The sequence below is a fragment of the Podarcis muralis genome, chromosome 11 (assembly GCF_964188315.1).
Source record: "Podarcis muralis chromosome 11, rPodMur119.hap1.1, whole genome shotgun sequence".
Classification (NCBI taxonomy): domain Eukaryota; kingdom Metazoa; phylum Chordata; class Lepidosauria; order Squamata; family Lacertidae; genus Podarcis; species Podarcis muralis.
In genome coordinates, this window is record NC_135665.1 from 42203780 (window position 1) to 42222580 (window position 18801).

At 42.2% G+C, this 18801-nt stretch overlaps 2 protein-coding genes across 10 annotated transcripts in view; one reads left to right on the top strand and one right to left on the bottom strand.

Moving 5' to 3' along the window:
* The window catches only part of SMIM15 (small integral membrane protein 15), a 444121-nt gene that overhangs the window by 420350 nt on the left and 4970 nt on the right, over positions 1-18801 (top strand). The window contains exon 1 of one of the 4 annotated variants that reach the window (XM_028748284.2): positions 18087-18221. The exons of 2 other annotated variants lie outside the window; for them this stretch is intronic. The gene's annotated coding sequence lies outside the window, so the exon portion shown is untranslated. Of the gene's footprint in view, positions 1-18086; positions 18222-18560; positions 18652-18801 lie in introns of those variants that run through there. One more of the 4 variants, XM_028748283.2, reaches the window with a different exon arrangement.
* Positions 447-18260, bottom strand: LOC114606831 (THAP domain-containing protein 3-like). 6 transcript variants are annotated; one of them, XM_077936349.1, is made up of 6 exons: positions 18120-18260; positions 6204-6407; positions 4229-4436; positions 3700-3819; positions 2498-2587; positions 447-767 (listed from the first exon to the last, which is right to left on the bottom strand). In XM_077936349.1, the coding sequence occupies exons 2-6, from the start codon at positions 6281-6283 to the stop codon at positions 645-647; spliced, it is 621 nt and encodes a 206-aa protein (XP_077792475.1). In that variant the 5' UTR covers positions 6284-6407; positions 18120-18260; the 3' UTR covers positions 447-644. The 6 variants fall into 6 exon arrangements, with proteins under 6 accessions (XP_077792475.1, XP_077792472.1, XP_077792474.1 ...); XM_077936346.1 differs by having other exon boundaries at positions 2471-2587; XM_077936348.1 differs by lacking the exon at positions 18120-18260 and adding an exon at positions 17885-18033 and having other exon boundaries at positions 2471-2587.

An 18801-nucleotide genomic window follows, 5' to 3' on the forward strand; every position in this document is an offset into this window, starting at 1 on the left:
ATACTTCTGAAATTCTTATCTGGCAAATGTATATGCATTTCCAAACAGCTGTGCATATATAACTCATTCTGAAATGCATCCCTATCATTTCTCCACAATTTACTCAAGTCTTACTGAAGCCCTCCATGCCATGAATTTTAATATATATTAGAGCACATGATTTTGGAAGTAGACACTGTGGATGGTCATGTTAAGCAGAACAGGGGAAAATGTAGATCAAAATCATAAACCTCTTCCCAGAATTACTGGGAATAGTACTGAATAGAAGTGCTGTACACTATCTCTATAGTATTTTTAATGTATATGTTGCTTAGGGTGGATGTTGTTATCTACCCTCTCATACAAAAGCTTCAATTTAAACACTAAACAACTTTAGACCCATTTATTATAATAGTCTTAAGTTTTGTTGTAGCCATGATGTTCAGCAAAAACAAACAAAAACCCTACAGAGTTGCCAAATCTGTTTATATGAAAACTTGAATACATTTATGTAAATAAATACAGTGGGATACATAATATTCCATTAATGAGTACAGGTGAGAGATGAGTCCTGGCATTCATCTAAGGCCGCACTGTTGGATACCACATTGGATGCATGTCCTTAGAATGTTTGTCCATTTAAAACACCCACATCTGAATAAGAGTCATTGTTCTTTGGGAGGTCTGTTCCTTAATCTTCTTCTCAGCTCATCATTCTCCTCCAAAAGTTCATCTAGCTTCCTTTTCAGTGTTTTTGGACTATCTGTAATATGGTAATGATGCTCTGTCTACAAAAAACAAACAAAAAACAACTCAGTGTAATGTGGAAGAACACAAGCACCCTGCAGGATCAGGCCAAAGGCCCAGCTATTCCAACCCTTCTGTTCACACAGTGGCCAAAGAGATGTCTATGGGGAAGCCCATAAGTAGGACCTAAGTCCCACAGTACTCTCCCCACTTAACGATCTGCAGCAACTGGTATAGAGAGGAATGCACTCTCTGAAAATATATAACCACACACAATCTAATGCCTTCGATCCAGAGATGTCTTGCACAAGAGGAAAAGCATTTTTTGCCCTTGTTCAGCAGCCCTGCTAAACTCCACCAATTTCCCTGTCTTGCAGTAGCCTGCCCACCCCATCTCACACAGATACTTAAAAGTGATCTAATCCAGGAGTAGATTTTCTGATTGACAGAAGGATCTGTAGTGGGGAGGAGGCAGTGGTGGCAGCGAAAAGACAAAAAAAGAACCCTTGTGCGAGAAGAGATCTACTTGATCTTTTCTACATCCAACTTAAAATGTTTCTGTGCATCATAATTCATTGAGATGCTTGCTTGTAGAAATCATGAAGTATCATGGAAAGTGTTTTTAACCTTGTTGAACACCTCACCTGCATACCAAATTTTCCAGTCACAAATGAATTCAAGAACCATCTTTCTTGTATGTCACACACTATTAGATAGCAGTGGTGACTTTTCTGTAGTGAACCTGAATTTATAGAATTTCCTCCCCAGGCAATCTGACTGTCTATTTCACTTGTCTTCTTCCAGAGACAGATAAACCTCTCTTTTTTGCTCCAATATGCTTTGGGGTGATAAAGATCACAATCCTATGCATTTTTATCCAGAGGTTACTTAGTTTCCATGTGAAATTAACTCTTCCTGCCTGCCCCGCATTATTATTGCCTCCCATTCTCTTTCCCTCTTTTTGACCTATCCACTTTTGATATCAAGAACAACGTGTATTGTTGTGAATGTAGACTACTTAGACAATTGCTTGTCATATTCATCAAGATAATTTTAGACCTGTTCTGCTGAAGTTATGAAAAGCAGGCATCTGTTCCCTGGGAACAGGAGTAAGAATGTAATGAATAGCTTCTATTCAAAACATTGGCTATATGCTAGCAGCTGAAGAGTATTAATTTTTTTTAATGGTTAAGGGAAAGACAACAGATCTGTCTCTCTCTCGGCAAGCACACAGTAAATTCAGCTAGTGCTGTGAGATTATTTTATTTTAATTTTTATATTTATTTTTGTATCCTGCCTTTTTCCTAGTCCAGGACTCAAGATGGATTACACAGATAAAATAGAAAATGCTAAAAACCTAGGGGGGGGGGAAATAATTAAACTGCAATTAAACACTAATGCAATTACAATAATATAAAAATATCCATCAAAAACATCACCAACAGTAAAAACATCACAGCACCAACCCTTTCTTCAAAAGCAGTCAATAAATTTGAGGCTCTGCTTCTACATACCCAAGCACAACATTTAAATATAATTTTGAACTTTAACATACATGTTCAATTTAAAGTCCTATTATTGTGCGGAATGCCCTGATATCTCATGCTTCCTTAAAGATTTAATCTGAATCATAATTTCAGGATTGGGCCAAAACCTACCTTGAAGCAACTGTTTCTGCACTCAACATTTACAATCATTAGATTCTGAAGAGGACTGTTGACAAAGTTACTGCTTTTATACTTACTGTGAGGGTATACTTTGCACTATATACCTCAGTGGGGCTTATCTTTGAAGAAAAGCTATTCAGATCCACTTTATGCTCTTTGTGCTCAAGTGATTTTTGTGAATCACTAGCTGGTGTCTACAGAAAGAACCAAAAGTGGTTAAATCATTGATAGAAAAGTAACTTTTTGTGCTTTGCTAGGTTTTAAAGATAGATTTTCATTTCCTTGCTTTTCTTCTTCTTTTTCTCTTGAGCAAGAAGAAATCAGAAATCTTACATACTGATAAAGATGAAAATATCATGTTCATGCTATAATATATGCACCTGTTCTGGAAAAAAAGAAATGTATAGCGCATTAATTTTCTTTTCAACACAAACAAATGCATAGAAGCTCCAATATTATTATGCTTCTAGGCATGGGTCTGGCTCCAAAGAGTGCATCCTTATTCCTCAAATGCCACAAGAAAGATTGTTGTATCTGTTTTGGGGCTGGATGTGACAAACAGTACTTGGATGTCCTTTACATAACTGTTACAAATAATCTGTGGAATTTGGCTTACTACATTTTCAGTCCAATCCTATCTGAAATATTCCTCTGTACACAACCATTGGCTCACTATAATTTCCACACATGCAGAGATTGGTTCCAGGAGCTGCCCAAGACATTTTGCTACCTGAGGTGAAAGATGAGATGGTGCATTCACCATTCTGTGCACAAAATCTCACTAGACTTGTAGTTGAATTTTACTTCAGCTCTGGTGATGGAGCAGAGTCCTCCAATGCGCACCCTATGGCAGAAAGCTAGCCTATTAGGAACTGCAGGGCAAACACGGATACTCTAGCTACTTTCCTGCTGGTGCCAAGCAGGTGTTTCCTGCTTGTCAGGGGGCTGGACTCGATGGCCCTTGTGGTCTCTTCCAACTCTATGATTCTATGATTCTTTCTGCCTCTCTGAACTTGCCACCTGAGGCAGCTCCCTCACTCTGAATCACTCTGCCTAATGGAAGGGCCAGCCCTGATTGGTGCAAATCAACATGCACTGAAATCAATGGGAATTTTGCAGCAATCTAACTTCGCAGGGGCTATTTACCTTAGCAATTTTTCCTTCAGTATGCTGAATATACACTAATTACAGCAATAAGCCAGCTAAAAGTAAATTACAATTTACACAGCAGTTTAACAATCCACTAAAGTAAAGGTAGGTAACTAATCTCCACAAAACAGATAATTCATTTTGCCTTTCTGCTTACAGTTTGCATGATCTGCTGACTGCACATCTCATTTTTGCTGCCATTTGCCTTGACAAGAGTGAGGTCAAGTGCTCCAGCCCACTTGGAGTTCTTTCTTCGTCTTTTTGGAGCATGTATTTTCTAGGAAACAAAGAACAGCTCCTAGGAAGTCATTGAAAATGTGGGAACAATTACATTCTGAAGTTCTGCTGTTTGAATGGTATACTTATTTAAACATTTTCTATCCCACCTTTAGAGAACAAGACCCCAGAAAGCAGCAGGCAGCAATTAAAAGCACACACACAGACAAAATAAAATCACAATAATGAAATATAATTAGCTAAAAATGGAAGTGAATAGCAGCACAACCCATAGCAGCAGCAGAAAAAAGCCCCCTAAATTAAGACCAGACACTAAGCCAAACAGGAATGTCTTCACTAGTCACCTGAAGGCAACAAGAGATGAAGCTTGAATGAATGGTCCATCAAAACTGAGGACCAGTAACAAAGAAACAGTATAATAAAATTAGAATATCACACAAATCTCATACCTTAGAAGTGTCAGGAAAGGAAAATATAGAAGGACAACTTTCTTCCTTGAGGAACTTCTTTCCATTAATTTCTCTGAAGCACTCTGGGCTAAAATGCTGAGAACAAATCATGTCCCACTGAGATGGCATCCAAAGTTTGCCACTAACAGGGTCAGCTCGGTGTACTGACATGGCCCATTCTTGCTTTCTTGCATTATCCTTGGGAAACCTTGTTATGAGCAAATAAAACCCAAGTATTCTTATGGTAATATTATAAACAACCACATTTGGAACAAACATATAGAAAGTGTTATGTACATGTGGTTGCCAGGCTAAATGCTCAACAGCCCAGCTTTTGGGGTAGTAAAGCTTCAATCCTATACACACTTACCTAGGAGTAAGCACCACTGAACTCAATGAGACTTACCGTATTTTTCACCCCATAGGGCGCACCGGCCCATAGGGCACACCTAGTTTTTTTGGGGAGAAATAAAGAAAAAAAAATTCATTTCCCTCCCAGGCGCGGGGCTGGGGCGGGGGAAGCCCGAGCTTCCCCCAACCCCAGCCCCCCCAGAACAGGCTGCTCTCCACAAGCCGTGGGAGGGCTCCCGCGGCTTGCGCAGAGCTACCTGAAGCCCGGGCGTGACTGCTCAGCGCACCCGGGCTTCGGGATAGAGGCAGCTCTCCGCAAGCCGTGGGAACTCCCGCGGGCTCCCAAGGCTTGCGGATAGCTTCCTGAAGGCTGGAGAGCGAGAGGGGTCGGTGCGCACCAACCCCTCTCGCTCTCCAGGCTTCAGCGAAAGCCTGCATTCACCCCATAGGACGCACACACATTTCCCCTTCATTTTGGGAGGGAAAAAGTGTGTCCTATAGGGCGAAAAATATGGTACTCCAAGTAGAAATGTATAGGACTGTCAGAGGGGTAAACAAATTGGCAGCTGGAGGCCTGAATCATGCAGAAGGAACATTTCCCCCCAATCTACAAAGTAAGTATACTCATTTTTCAAGTGCTGTGCACAAAATACCCCTGTGGCAACCCTGGCTATCATTCAAAGCACCTCAGGCTGCCATGGCACACTGGTTGAAAACCATCAACTGGTGTAAAATGTTCTTCTATGGGAATGCTTAGAACAATTGTGAGCAGATTTTAGACTTGCAGGATCTCCTCACCCCACCCCTGAACCCTGAGATCAATCAACTAGAACCACATGCAAAACAGTTCTAGTTTTCAGACACATTTTAAGAATGAAGAGCAGAGTATTTCTGAGCACATGCACAGCCCAGAATGAAAATTCACTCCTGGATTTCTCCCAGGTATTCTTTGTTTCAGCAGCTTAATTTTCGACAGGGAGGAAACCTTTAAGACCTTGCTACAGTTAGACAGTTGGGAGCCAGGATCTATGGTGAATCAACTATAGATCTACTAACAGATCTTATTCTGCCTTCTGCCAATCTACAGCCTGCCTGACATGCCTTGCCTATATTCAGTGGAAAGCTGGAACATAATATCTTTCCAATACATACCCACATATACTGTATGTAGAAAATAATTATATTTTAATGAAAGGTCCTCCTGGATTTTGCTGGAAAGAGTCACAAGTGGGATAGTGCATTTGGGCGACAGATCCTTTTTGTGAACTAATGAGAACTGTTCCTCCCAAACATCCCTGCACAATGTTCCACTATGGAATACTGCTCCATGCTGGTATTAACACAAGTCGTCCAAAATAAGACTATCAAAATTTATTACCACATTTCTACTCTTACATAAATCACATTCTTGTGCAATTTCAAGCACAGGCGTGGCAGCTAAATTAAATATCTCCACAACATGCAACAGGATCTGGAGTAGCCTGCAATGTTATTTTTGGAGACACTGAACAATATGCCTCCTCCAAACATTCATTCCTGTGGGCAAATGCCTAATAGTCTGCAATAACAATGATAATTAATAAAAGATCAGGGTTTACACTATGCTCAGGCAGTTCACGCTTACCTGTGAAAAGTTATTCCCTGTTTCCTATTCAACTTTGTGTCTGAATTGGTGCAGTTATATGCTGCACAATATTTCACCATGGTAATTCTCCTTCAAACTGTTGTAGAAAAGAAGAATTCTAAGCAGCAGAGCACATGGAAAGAATACACTAGGATGAAAAGCTTCCGTTGGAGAAGGTGCTGCAGTTCATTTCCACGTAGAAGGCTGAAAGAAGGGAATGAGAAAAATATTTTTGTCAAAGAGTTAAGATTAAGTTACATTCTTCTTTTCAATGTAGAAAGGCATACCAAGAATGATATCTAATTGTATCGTATTGCTTGCACAACAGATTTCCTCTTGTGCAAATGGGACTCTCCCCCCCCCCCCCCCCCGCTTGCATCTTCCCAAAAATTTGCTCTCCAGAGCAAACTGAGGAAACAAGGTAGCTGGAAGAGGCAGGAAAGAGAGGAGAAGTTCTGGTGCAATGTTGGATCTTCATCCAAAAGACAGCAAAATGACAGTTATCATTTTGAATCAGAATTTTCTGAATTTTAAACAGAGATGACTACTTTATTGAACACTTACAGCACAGTCCTAAACATGATTACCCAAAAGCACACATGTGCATGTGCAAAGGCTGAAGGCCCATTCTTGTACGTATTCAAGGGCAGAATCATAGAGCAATAGAATTGAAGAGCATTTGTTGTGGGTTTACACACTCTTGCAATACTTGCATAGCTTGCAAGTATTAAGTATTGTATCATTATTATCAACACATCATTGTCACACACATCCTCTTTCTGGGATTTGTGCATATGGTGTGTGTGTATGCCACAGTGTCTGTATGGATTATAAGGGTTCCAAACCATGGTGGGGGGTGTGCAAGCTCCCTACCACCACCACAATGATTCAGTGTCAAAGGAAAGGTCAAAGGAGAATAAGCAGCCTTAATCCCCACTCCCTTTTATCTCTCTTCCAGAACAGGAAGTGGAAGGGCAAGAGGAGGAGAATCCTTCTCTTTGCCCTCCTCTCCCCAACCTTTCCCTCTCCCAGGGAGTCCCCACTTATTTGTTTCTATTATGCGCTTTTCAATTATTTTTGTGTCACTCACTCAAACAATAACATGAGCACCCTCCCCACAATTATGCAGAAAGAGGTATTACTCCCCTGGCTACATTTTTGAAGAGCTAATTCTCTAATTCAAGGGCCATTTTCTCAGCACTGGAAAATGCCATTCTTTGGGCAAGTCAGAATGTGTTCTACATTAAATGCATTTAGCTAACAGCCATTCAGAGTAAATAGTAACAGGCTTTAATTTAAATGCAGCAGAAAACGCCAGATCACATTTTTGTACTGTTTTTGAACTGCTGAAATAGCAAAACCCATCAGCCAAGAGAAATCAACTATATCCATTTTGCAAAATAAACCATTGAAAACTCTAATCCTTTCTTAAATGTACATGTACTGAAGGTAACAGAAATGAGAGCAGTGGCACATTCTATATTTTTTATCTAAGCTTCAGGAAAAATGCAAAATAAGCTTTGTTCAGCGTCAGTGGGTCACACCTTTTGTTCTCAACAGCTGCCATGAAAATATCACCAAGGGGGTGATATTATCCACCTCAATAGAAAAAAAACAAGTGTTGTGACTTCTGTGAACCCACCCGACCAGTGATCTGTTTAAAGAATTTGCAAGATCCATGACTGAGATTGTCTCTTTCTTAAAGAGCTCAAGGCCGTTGCAGCAGTCCACTTGAGAGCTTTGCTTCAAACCTTAAGATTCACAAGGATGGCAATAACAATTGCCTTCACCTCTGTGGAATGACTAGCTATTCTTACCAAAAACTCTCAAATTCACCACAATGGGCAAGGGACACATCTCTCTCCAGCACGCCCTTGCTCTAGCCTTTTCTCCACTGTGTTCTGCATCAGCATAAGTTCCACAACTTCTTGAAGCTTCCTTAAAGCTTGAAATGTCTAATTTGAAGCTAGAGACAATTAGTCATATACTTGTCACATGTATGTCTCCTCCTTCCTCCAAGGAAGCAAGCATGGGGTTAAAATACTTTATACTGGCTAAGCCAGAGTTTCCTGTTACAATCTAGTTTGCCAGCAGGGAAAACTGGCTAAATCCCTATGCCAGAGCACAACAAGTGATGGGAAAGGAGAGGAATGCATGGGTATATGGACAAACATCCAAACGCAGCCATTATGTGTATTTATGTGGACTTTCCTTCTTGACATAGTTCTGCTGTAAATACATTGCTTTTAAAAGTGTTTGAAGAAGGTCGACTAAAGACAACAGACCGGCATCACCCCCATCCCAAGCGCACTGCCAATCAGGACGGAAAGTACACAGAACAGCTTCTAACTGTACTTCAGCACAGTATAAATAGATCCAGTCTCCATGCTTATTATTGCAAACAGGCACAAAGACACAGCCAGAATTTCTAAATGTGTTTGGAAGAATGAAACTAGACTTCCCTGCTGCAAGAAAGAGCTGGAAGTGGTGGAATAGCCAAGGTAAGAAGGTGTCCTACTCATTCTATGAACCAAAACATCTGGTGCTACATCTGGGTTGCTAGGTAGCATACTTCTCGCAAGGTACTATTCTCCCCCATGGTCACCAAAAGTAGCAGCCTTTGGAACAGCAGCAGTAACATCTAAAGCCCCGGGAATTGGTATGTGGCATCATTGTCCCTGCAGAGCCTTCATCAGTTACCACAACCTTAAGACGACAAAATTCATTGCTATATTATGTAACTTTGTGAAAAATTAGTGCTTGAATTTTGCTTTCCCCCCCCCATTCCCCATCATTTCCCCCCTATTGCATCACATCTGTTAGATAATGCTGTGTTTTAACATCTTTGTACAGTGCCTTGGAAACTTTAAGTGCTTAATAAATAATGTCCAATGCCAATACGAATAAAGGATGGCTCAATGTCATTTTGCTTTTGAAAAAAAGCTTGAATTTGTGGTCTATGTTTCAATACTTTAACAATGTGGCTTTGGAATTCTTTTGTAGTTATTTGCATGGCCAGGATCATCTATTAATCTTAGTAAGGTTTTAATTCAGTATTTAAAAGAAAAAAGGTCCATCCATTTTGAAATCCTTGGTTGGCAAGTCTTCTGGCACGCAACAAACTATAAGGGCCCCCCAAACTCAGTAAAACTGAAATATCATTGCTCAGGGTAGGGAATGCCTTCCCCCTCCTATACCCCAATGGAACTAGGCAGACTCAGTAAAAGCCACAGATAATACCTGAGAGAGTCAAAAGAGATCATAAGAAGATACGGCTGGGAGAGAGGAAAGGAGTAAGAGAGGGATAACCTGGGCAGAAGCCTGCAGAAAACTGCCATTGGCTTGAAGGAATTCTGGCAGTAATACCATGAAAAAGGAGATCAAGATCTGGAACCATTCCTTCCTTCTCTCTGAGGCCGGACCTTGGGAGAGGGATGGGGTCTTGTCTCTTGACACTTGGGAGACGCAGTGGGAGGTCAGAGATCAACCCTGCTCTAAGCCTAGTGTTACCATCACCCCAAACCTGGGGTCTCAGAAGACAAGCCCTTTTCAGTGGGTGACCTCAGACAGCTCCATCTCCTTGCTGTCACAACATGGTCCCAATGTTATCTAAGGAGGGAAAACGCACCAGGCAGACTAGACTCACTGGGAGCTTTTCACGGTGCTGATATTGGAAGCTCTGTGAATCTCTCTAGAATGGCAAATTCCTGCTGCTACTAACCCTATTGTATTGCTAACAACTGCAGCTCCAGATTCTCACCAAAGAGAATACCTAAGTGCAATGCTAAGCCAGAGACAAGAGTCCACATCTTTCATGAGTACCAACCTCAGGAAAGAGCAGAGGTAGCCAACATGGTTCCTTCCAGATGCCATTGGACTCACAGCTCCCATAATTCCTGTCCATTGGCTGTGGCTGATGGGAGCTGCTATCCAATAATACCTGGAGGACACTACATTGGCTACCCCTGATTCATTGACAGAACTGGTCACTGTCTCCATGTTACAGGAGTTTTGAGCATTTCCAAAGCACATCATGAAGCTAGGGAGAGATTTTTATCCCTTTCTTTAGCTCTCTGGGCACGCCAGAAGACACAGGACAGAAGGACAGAGCTGGTGGCATCTGCAAATATTAAGGTCAGCCAAAATGTGCAGACCCCAGAAAATAACCACAGGGGCAGCAAGACCCCACACAACAAAGGTGAAGTACCAGCAACACTCTTGCAAAGTGAGCAGGCACTGGATTTCAGTCTCCCTATGTATTTATACTATAGGCAATAATGAAATAGAGTGCTAACGTCCATTCCCATTCTACCAAAATATAGAGAGCTTCTGATACACAATTCTAGCTGTTCCCCCACACCCCCTCATATACCTACACATAATAAAGCATCTTCCTATTTACACAGTCATCTCTTCAATTTGGAAAATACCCGCTGATTAACTTAATTTTATGCATTGCCTTTAATATAATTTTGCCTGCAATATATATTGTGCAAATTAGGACAGCAATTCCAATCGTCATTTCTGCTCATGTATGAGAGTTGAGACATTAAAAAAAGATCATTAGCCTGGAGGCACATTGCCTCATGCTGTGATCACTTCCAGAAGTGGGAGGGAGGTCAGTTCAGGGCCAGGTGTATTCCATGTCAGGTAGTCAATGCATAAAGACAGAGTTCAAAACACCACACAAGAATTCATCCAGCACTTAACTCAGCAGATAAGAAGAGATTACTGCTTCCAGCAATATGCCTGGAGGCTAATGATTTTTTGGTCTCCTTCTTCTCTTTCATATGACTGCAAATGTAACATGAGGAGGAATTAAAGACCAGCAGCACAATTAATCTGCATTTACTGTATCTCACTGTTTTTCATTAAAGGCAATGTATGAAATGAATTTCAGTCATCCCTTCTGGCAAAGCAAAATGCTTAGACCTCAAGAAGCCTGAAGAGGCCAGTTTGCATTAATCTAGTAGTACCAAAGGGCCTTAAAGCCTCTTGGCAATTATTCTCTGCTGAAGTCCTCCATTAAGCCCTGGGGCAGAATATAGGTTAGTTCAGTCTTTAGTACATAACTCAAGGGAGCAGAATGGCTACATCTAGGGAAACTAATTTACTATTGAACTCAGCTCAGGACCCAAGTGAGTGCCAGGCAAAAGCGTTCTTCTTTTCCCAAGCTTTTGGCTAATTAAACAATCTGTTGCCTTTTAAAATTTTGGATGATTAACATCCAATACCCTTTTAAATGTGTTGTGGGAAAGGAATTCTTCATTTGTTTTTGTTCTTATTTTCGTTTTGCTTGTTACTATGTTACGTATTTTTGTGTTTTAATATTGTAAACCGCCCTGTGATCCTTGGATCTATTTATTAAACAGAAATGCAAGCAAGCAAATAAATAAATAAATAAATAAATAAATAACTACGGTAAGTCCTGAAATAAAAGACTCACTTTTTAAATGGAATCATCAGTCACATGGGCCAATCACCACCCTGCTAAATAATTATTATCACAAGGTGCAACTCCCATCAGTATCAGCCAAATGGACAATGGCCAGGGATGATGGGAGTTTTAGTCCCAACAGCATCAGGTGGGTGGATCACAAGTTCCCCAACACTGCAGCAGAGCCTGTATACAAAGAGGTTAGTGATTTCGCACTGTAGCCCAGCTTCTGAAAGGCCCTCCATTTCAAATCCTCCTTTGGGCACAGGTCTGGGACCTCACAGCCCGACAGGTGTACAGACAATAGCACACTGTCCAATAGCAGTCATTTAAAAGCTATTTCCTTTTGTTGCTACTGCCCAGAGGGGACATATACTGTGTAGTGAAACTTCAGTCATGCCTTCTGCCTGTACTTTGCAGAGTGCTGGGCCCACACAGACTAATCCACAAATGAGTTGCACCAAGTTGTTCTCAATTATTCAACACAACTCTAGGGAGACCTATGCAAACTTATTTGGCAGTAAGTCCCATTGAGCACAGTGAGACTTGATGGGTAATCCGGATGAGGATGATAATGGTAATAATTTTATTACTTATACCCCACCCATCTGGCTGGATTGCCTCACCCACTCTGGGCGGCTTCCAACACATACAAAAACCATAATAAAACATCAAACATTCACTTAGTCTCTAAATGAAATGAAATAATAATAATAATGACGATGATGATGTCACGGTCCCCTTAAGAGCTTGGACTTTGACAAGGAAGGATAAGCCATAATAGTAGTAGCGGCAACAAAGGCAATGGAAGAGCAAGACTCAGGCATAGGCCTTTAACACTGGGTCTGAGCCAAAGCCTGTCACATCAACGGAGACCCAAACCCTGAGGTCCTCAAAGAATTGACCATCCCTAGACCTGGGCTCTTATGTCTTCAGTGACCAGATCATGAGCACAGGAACTGAACCAGGAGAGAACTAATGGGAATGAGATGGGTGTGCTAGGCCCCAGGCCAGGAGACTGGCCCTTTAAACTCTGTATGCTCCAAGAAAGAGCAGGCTTGAGACTGATAAAAAGACCCATTGAGGTTTAAGGGCTTGTGGGAGGCTTGGAGCTCTCCGTGGTGCTGGAACCTTGGCCTTTACTTGCATTGCTCTCAGGTGAACTGGTGTGCCTTCTGGGCTTCTGGTCAAGGTCAGGCCAGAACAATGACAGCATTTCTCCTTAAAGTAAAGTGCTGTCACTGAGGTGCTTTAAGGAACAGCCTCACTCCCTTCATGACTACAGAGGCTCCAAATGGTATGAAGCGATGCTATATTGTGCATTCTATGGCTGCACAACACATTGGGGCATTGTTGTTGTTTTTAAAATAAGATCTAACTCCCAATGTCACAAAAGAGGTTTGGCTGGCTCTACTAGAACTGTAAGAAATACTACCTATTGCTGTGCAAATGCTGCAGATCTGTCACACATGGCTGACAAAGTGCTGATAAAGCATTCTCACTTTACAAGCTGGGGGTGGGGTGGGGGAAGCACAAGAAAAATTTAATTTTCATGGCCCTTCAGAAAACACTCACCAACATGCCATTGCAGGGGGAGCTGCATAACTCATCCAGAAACAAGGGGGATATTATTCGGCAGGTGGAATAGACAAGATTCAAGAAATTATGCAAGATAAACAGTTCATGAAGAAGCATAAAGAAATAATTCACTCCTGGGGATGATTCTTTATGGATGCAATAGCCTAAAATTCATACCTGATATAACTTCACTAAATTCAACAGTGCTACCCCTGAGATTAATCTGTAGCAGAAAGATGCACACGACACAAAAGATTTTAGGGACAATAGATAGACTGAAATTCAGCCTGAAAGATTCACTAACGAATTATGGACCAATGGAATACATGCATAAATTGTAAAATTATATTATTTGTATTTAATGACAGCAAGATTTGCCCAGCTTCAACACTTCCAACATTTTCTATCTGCACTGTGGCCTCAGAACAAGTCTTTGTTTGATTTTATTATTTTACACCTAAAATTTTGACACACACCCCCATATCCTGAGCTCTTTTTCCTATAGCAGCATTGAGTACAGCACAGAAAGGCAGCATTTTATACAGGATTAATACAAAATCTGAACTACTATGGAAGGCTGTAATGAATTTATTTATAGGATTGTGATGAATTACATATTGAGTCTGTTGCCTCAGTATTGGCTTCCACTGTGTGCTTTATGGTATTGAAATGCACTGAATATTATTTGATATTGTATAATTTTTTTAAACTGTTGTTTTATTATTGTTCCACTTTTTCATTTTATGAGCCACCTTGGGGGGGGGGGATATTTTTTAAACTGTCATAAAAATGTGTCCAATAAAATAAACAACAAAACTTGTTTTCCATTAGAACCAAATGAAAGTTTATTTTCAAAGTACTGTAAAACAAATTGCTACATGTATTTGGATTAGTTTTCAAATTTGAGTGATCTGGGTTTTCTTTACTTTTCTCCAATTATTGCCATGTTTTATAATAAGGGTGGGGAACAGGATCCAGCCAGTAAGGTGGATTTTGAGCTACCCTGCCCTCTGGGAACCACTCTGATAAGTGGGTGGGGCCACCCATCCGTCAATCTTCTGATGTCACTATGACAAGGCATAAGTATTCCACCAATGTTTTCTAAAATGAGAAGTTTTGTTTCTGAGTGGACCCAATATATCACCAATCCCATATCTGCCAGACAACCGGAACATTCTATTATAGTTCAAGAATATATCATAATGGCTGAATATTGTAAATACTGAAATGCAAATTTCCTAAGTCCTTTTTCCTTTATGGGAAATCTACAGTTCTAAACATACAACAACAACAACAACAACAACAACAACAACAACTTGAGGTTCTGTTGAAATCATAGAATCGTAGAGTTGGAAGGGGCCTTGAGGGTCATCTATTCCAACCCCCTGCAATGCAGGAATCTCAACTAAATGATACATGATGATCATCCAACCTCTGCTTAAAAACCTCCAAGGAATGGCTCCAAAGAAGTCCATTTCTGGCTAATATAATCAATAGCTACCACTATGACTAGATTGTACTTTTTGTCCTGACCATCATCAGTTCACCTTAATGAATATGTCTTGTCAGTTGGCGGAAGCTTGTGGTGGTATTCAACTAATTTGTACCATTTGAAATGAATGGACTTAAATTAGTCATGTTGATTAATTTGGGTGGGTAAAGCTGAGTAAATCACCACCCTTATATTTTATCATTATCATTTATTTATTTGTTTGTTTGTTTGTTAAATTTGATAGTCGCTTTTTCTTGCAGACTACAGAAACTACGAGAGTACTTACAACAGTCAGACTAACACTCTCTTAGCAGTCCTCTCCTGCAGTTACCTTAACAGATACAACCCAAACAATTTCCTTATGAAATGCTCACAATAAGATGTCAAGTAACACACCCTGTATTTTGCCACAACACATTTACACAATGGACATCCATATGCAATCCAATTCTGTGCATATTTGATCCAGACATGACAGAAGTGTTCCTGGCCAATAAATCAGTTTGCCCAGGAAAAGGAAATCAGCCTAGTTTGGATAGTTTCTCGCTCCCACTGCAGACTCAAGGATTATAGTTTCAGGGTGCTCCTGGTTCCAGTATTGCTTTGAGATTCTAGGTGTTGCTGGGTCACAACTCCCATCATCCCTGTCTGCTGGGCATGCTGGTTAGAACTGATGGGAGTTGGGAATCCAACATCTGGAAAACCACAAGTTCCCCAAGCTAAGAAAAATTCAATTACCAGTAAGTGTTTGTAAGGCTAGAACCCTAGGTGAAATCCCATTGACTGAAGAGGGATTACTTTAGAGTAAATATGACATGAGGTCATGCTTTCACAATTAAATTAAAAAGATTAGGCTAAAAATCCTTAAAATATTTTCAGGTATCCTTCCTCCTTTATAGAATTTAAATTCTATCATGATCCTTAATGCTATCGAGCCACTCTGTGCTCAGCTGGGTTTGCCTTGCTTTGTCTTATCTTTCAACTTAAATGGTCTTATTTACTTTCACGACTTGCTTCTATAGCAGGTGTTCTACATCATTTACTACAATGTCCAAGATAATGAATTTATTTATGAATAAAAGGAATTTCAGTTTGCACAGCACAAAGTAGCACTCGGGGAAATCTTTTTCCAAAGGTATCTGCCATGGCTATTTAACATTCTGTTGCTGTTTTTAGGCTACATTTTAAATGCACAGTCATAAGAACAGTAGAAGGTATACCTAACTGCCCAGCTTATACCATGGTAAAACAGAGCATGAAGGCTGATTCAAAATATAGTTACATAGATATAAACTAGTGAAATCAGTGGGGAACTTTTTGATACAAATACATCTGCTCAAGCTACACTTTTACAAGTGTTGGTGTGGTGCTTCTGATAAAGTTTAGAATAATTAACATCTAGCTTATTAACAAATAATGTTGAAAGCAAGTACTACACGAACCCTTTCCGGACATATTTGTGTGTGTGTGTGTGTGTGTGTATATATATATGTGTGTGTGTGTGTGTGTGTGTGTGTGTGTGTGTGTAAACAAGTATCTATGGTATTATAAGCAAACAGTAGACTTTAAATCATTTTATTTGTTGTAACGTTTCTGCATTTCACCTTATGAGAAACACCTTGTGGCCAGGTTTAGGGACAAAAGGACTTTGTGATTCCCTGCTTTTTGATAGAAATCAAGAGTAGCTTATCCTGCAAACCCAATCCTGATTTATTTATTTATTTACTTGTCTTGTGCTATGTGTAAATTCAGATTGTAAACCTGCTGAAAGGGTCCCCAGGGATATACATTTCTATACGAATTTTGCATGTATGTGTGTATAACATACGGGAGCGTCTTTTTTTAAAAAAAGAAAACAGCCTGGCAATTTATAAAATGCTGCTGTTGTGTTGATTCCTTGGGTCCAGTCTCTGCCTCCGCAACCTGCGGGTGTGCGGAGGGACTTTAAACGGTGCGCAAACCCAACCGTAGGCACCATTTCACCAGAAAGGAGGAGTTCAACGGGTCTTCCTCGCAAACAAACCCCAGCCCTCTCTGGATGAGGAGCATCCTTCTCCTGCAAAAGCCCGAGAGCGACGTGCCCCGCCCGCCTCGCTGGAGCCCCATTCAGGGCGCGGGAAAGAAAGGGCGCCGCTGGCGAGCGCTTCGCTACTGCGCGGAGCGAACCTACCGCCTTTCCCCGGAAGTTCCTCGCTCCAGATTCCGCTCTGGCTGCCTTCATTCCCCTCACACACGCAATAACCCCCACAAAGCAATGGCGGCCCAGGCGCGCCTCTAGCCACGTGACCGCTCTTGCGGATTCAACATAGAGCTATATACTGTATGTGTCTCAAACGGTAGCCAGCTGCTCTAACAATCAGACACTCACACTTCCCGATTCCTTCCCCCCCCACAAACTACAGGGGAGGGAAGAGAAAGCTGCCCGTAAGTAAACCATGGAGAAAGAGAGAGAGACGCAGCAGAGCGTGTTTTGAGGATTGCTGGGTAGCACTGCGCTTCCCATAGAAGCAGCTGGCAGGCAACTCTGAGGCCAGGATGCTGGAGTAGATGGGCCACTGGCCTGATCCAGCAGGGAGGCAATTAGGTTTCTCCATATCCTTGTCAAACGATTATTAATTGATTGCTTTTATGGTCCACCTTCTCCAAAGAGCTGGAAGTGGCGTACGTGGCTCCCCACTCATTCAATCCCCACAAACAGGTGGGTTACGCTGAGAGGCTGAGAGTGGCCCAAGATCACCCAGAGAATTTCGAGGTCAAGTGGGGATTTGAACCCTAGTCTCCCATGTCCTGGTCCGATACCACACTGGCTCCAGAGCAGGATTAGCCAAAGCAGGAGGGTCGTGTTCTTTGAAACCCAGATCTTATTTGCGTCAAAAACTTTGTAATTCTATTGGATTTTTTAAGTTATAAACACAAGACTATGGAGGGCAAGGCTTCCACGTGCAATTAAGTATTGGATCGTGGCTGGGAGCGGGTTTTGGCCTTTACTCCAACCTGAGAGGTGTTTTATATGGAATATTTTTGACTGAAAACCCAAGCCTGCCTCAGCCCTCACTCTTTTAGCAACCCCCAACACGAAGATAATGGACCGTTGGCCGCAACAGAGCCAGCCTTAAATAAGCCATGTGCACATTTTGCACCTGAAACGAAGCTTGCGAGTGAGAAGCACCGTACCTGATGCTTTTTGTTTCTTGCTGGACATGCTACGGTCTCATATAATCTAAGCAACCAATAAACACCCCCTCCTCGCTTCTCCACAATTTTCTATCGGCAGCTCTCACTACCGCTCTCGGGAGGCGGAGGAAGGCGAATCGGGTCTACGGGCACCCGGAAGTTCCGTCTCCAGACCGCGGGGCGATTTACAGCTTGCATATGACAATAAATCTTGCGGCGAGCATCTGCTACTGACCTTTCTAGCCGACTGCACCCTCTATGATCGCTCAAGACAACAGAGTCGAAACGGAGTGGGTGTGTGGACTTCCTTTACCCTCTTCCTGCTTCCGGTTGGAGGGTGAGCGAATATTTTAGCCGGGGACGGGGGGAGGGGAGGGTTGCGTTGGGCGATTCCAATGGGAGGAGGCATTGTGGTTGGCGGGGGGGGGGGGGCTTTGAGGCGTGAGGGGAAAGGCGGCTCCCGCGTCCCCTGGCGCTTGATGAGGCTCCGCTGAGGGAGAGGGAGGCCGGGCCCCGCCGGGCGGAGGATACCCGCTTCCTCTCCTAAACCTCAAGCCAGGCCGCTTACTTTTGAGGTTTGCCGCTGCCTCGAGCCCGCCGGGGGAGGAGTCTGTCCTTTCCCCCGAAGGAACCGGCAGGAGCCCTTCCCGGTCTCGCTTCCGGCCCTCGCGCTCCTCGGCCAAACCTCTCCCCTTCGCGCTCCGCCCCTCCCCCCACGCTGCGTTCTTCTGGTTAACGGCCGCCTCGCGCAGGCAGAAGCCCAACAGGTGTGGTTTTTCCCAGGGCCGGGGGCGCGCCTACGTCTTCCCAGTCACGCGGCTGCTGCCGAAGCGTTTCAGAAGTTGATAGTGGGGCATATGCTTTTTTTTAAGAGCAGCAGCCGTTTAAGATTCGTACATGACATTCGGATAAACTGC

Excerpts from the sequence above, each read along its gene's own strand:
- LOC114606831 (XM_077936346.1), bottom strand. The coding sequence starts at position 6,283 with ATGGTGAAATATTGTGCAGCATATAACTGCACCAATTCAGACACAAAG. Across the intron at positions 4,437-6,203 it reads CAGGGAATAACTTTTCACAG|GTTTCCCAAGGATAATGCAA; the intron begins GTAAGCGTGAAC and ends GCTCATAACAAG. Across the intron at positions 2,588-3,699 it reads GTCAGCAGATCATGCAAACT|ACACCAGCTAGTGATTCACA; the intron begins GTAAGCAGAAAG and ends TTCTTTCTGTAG.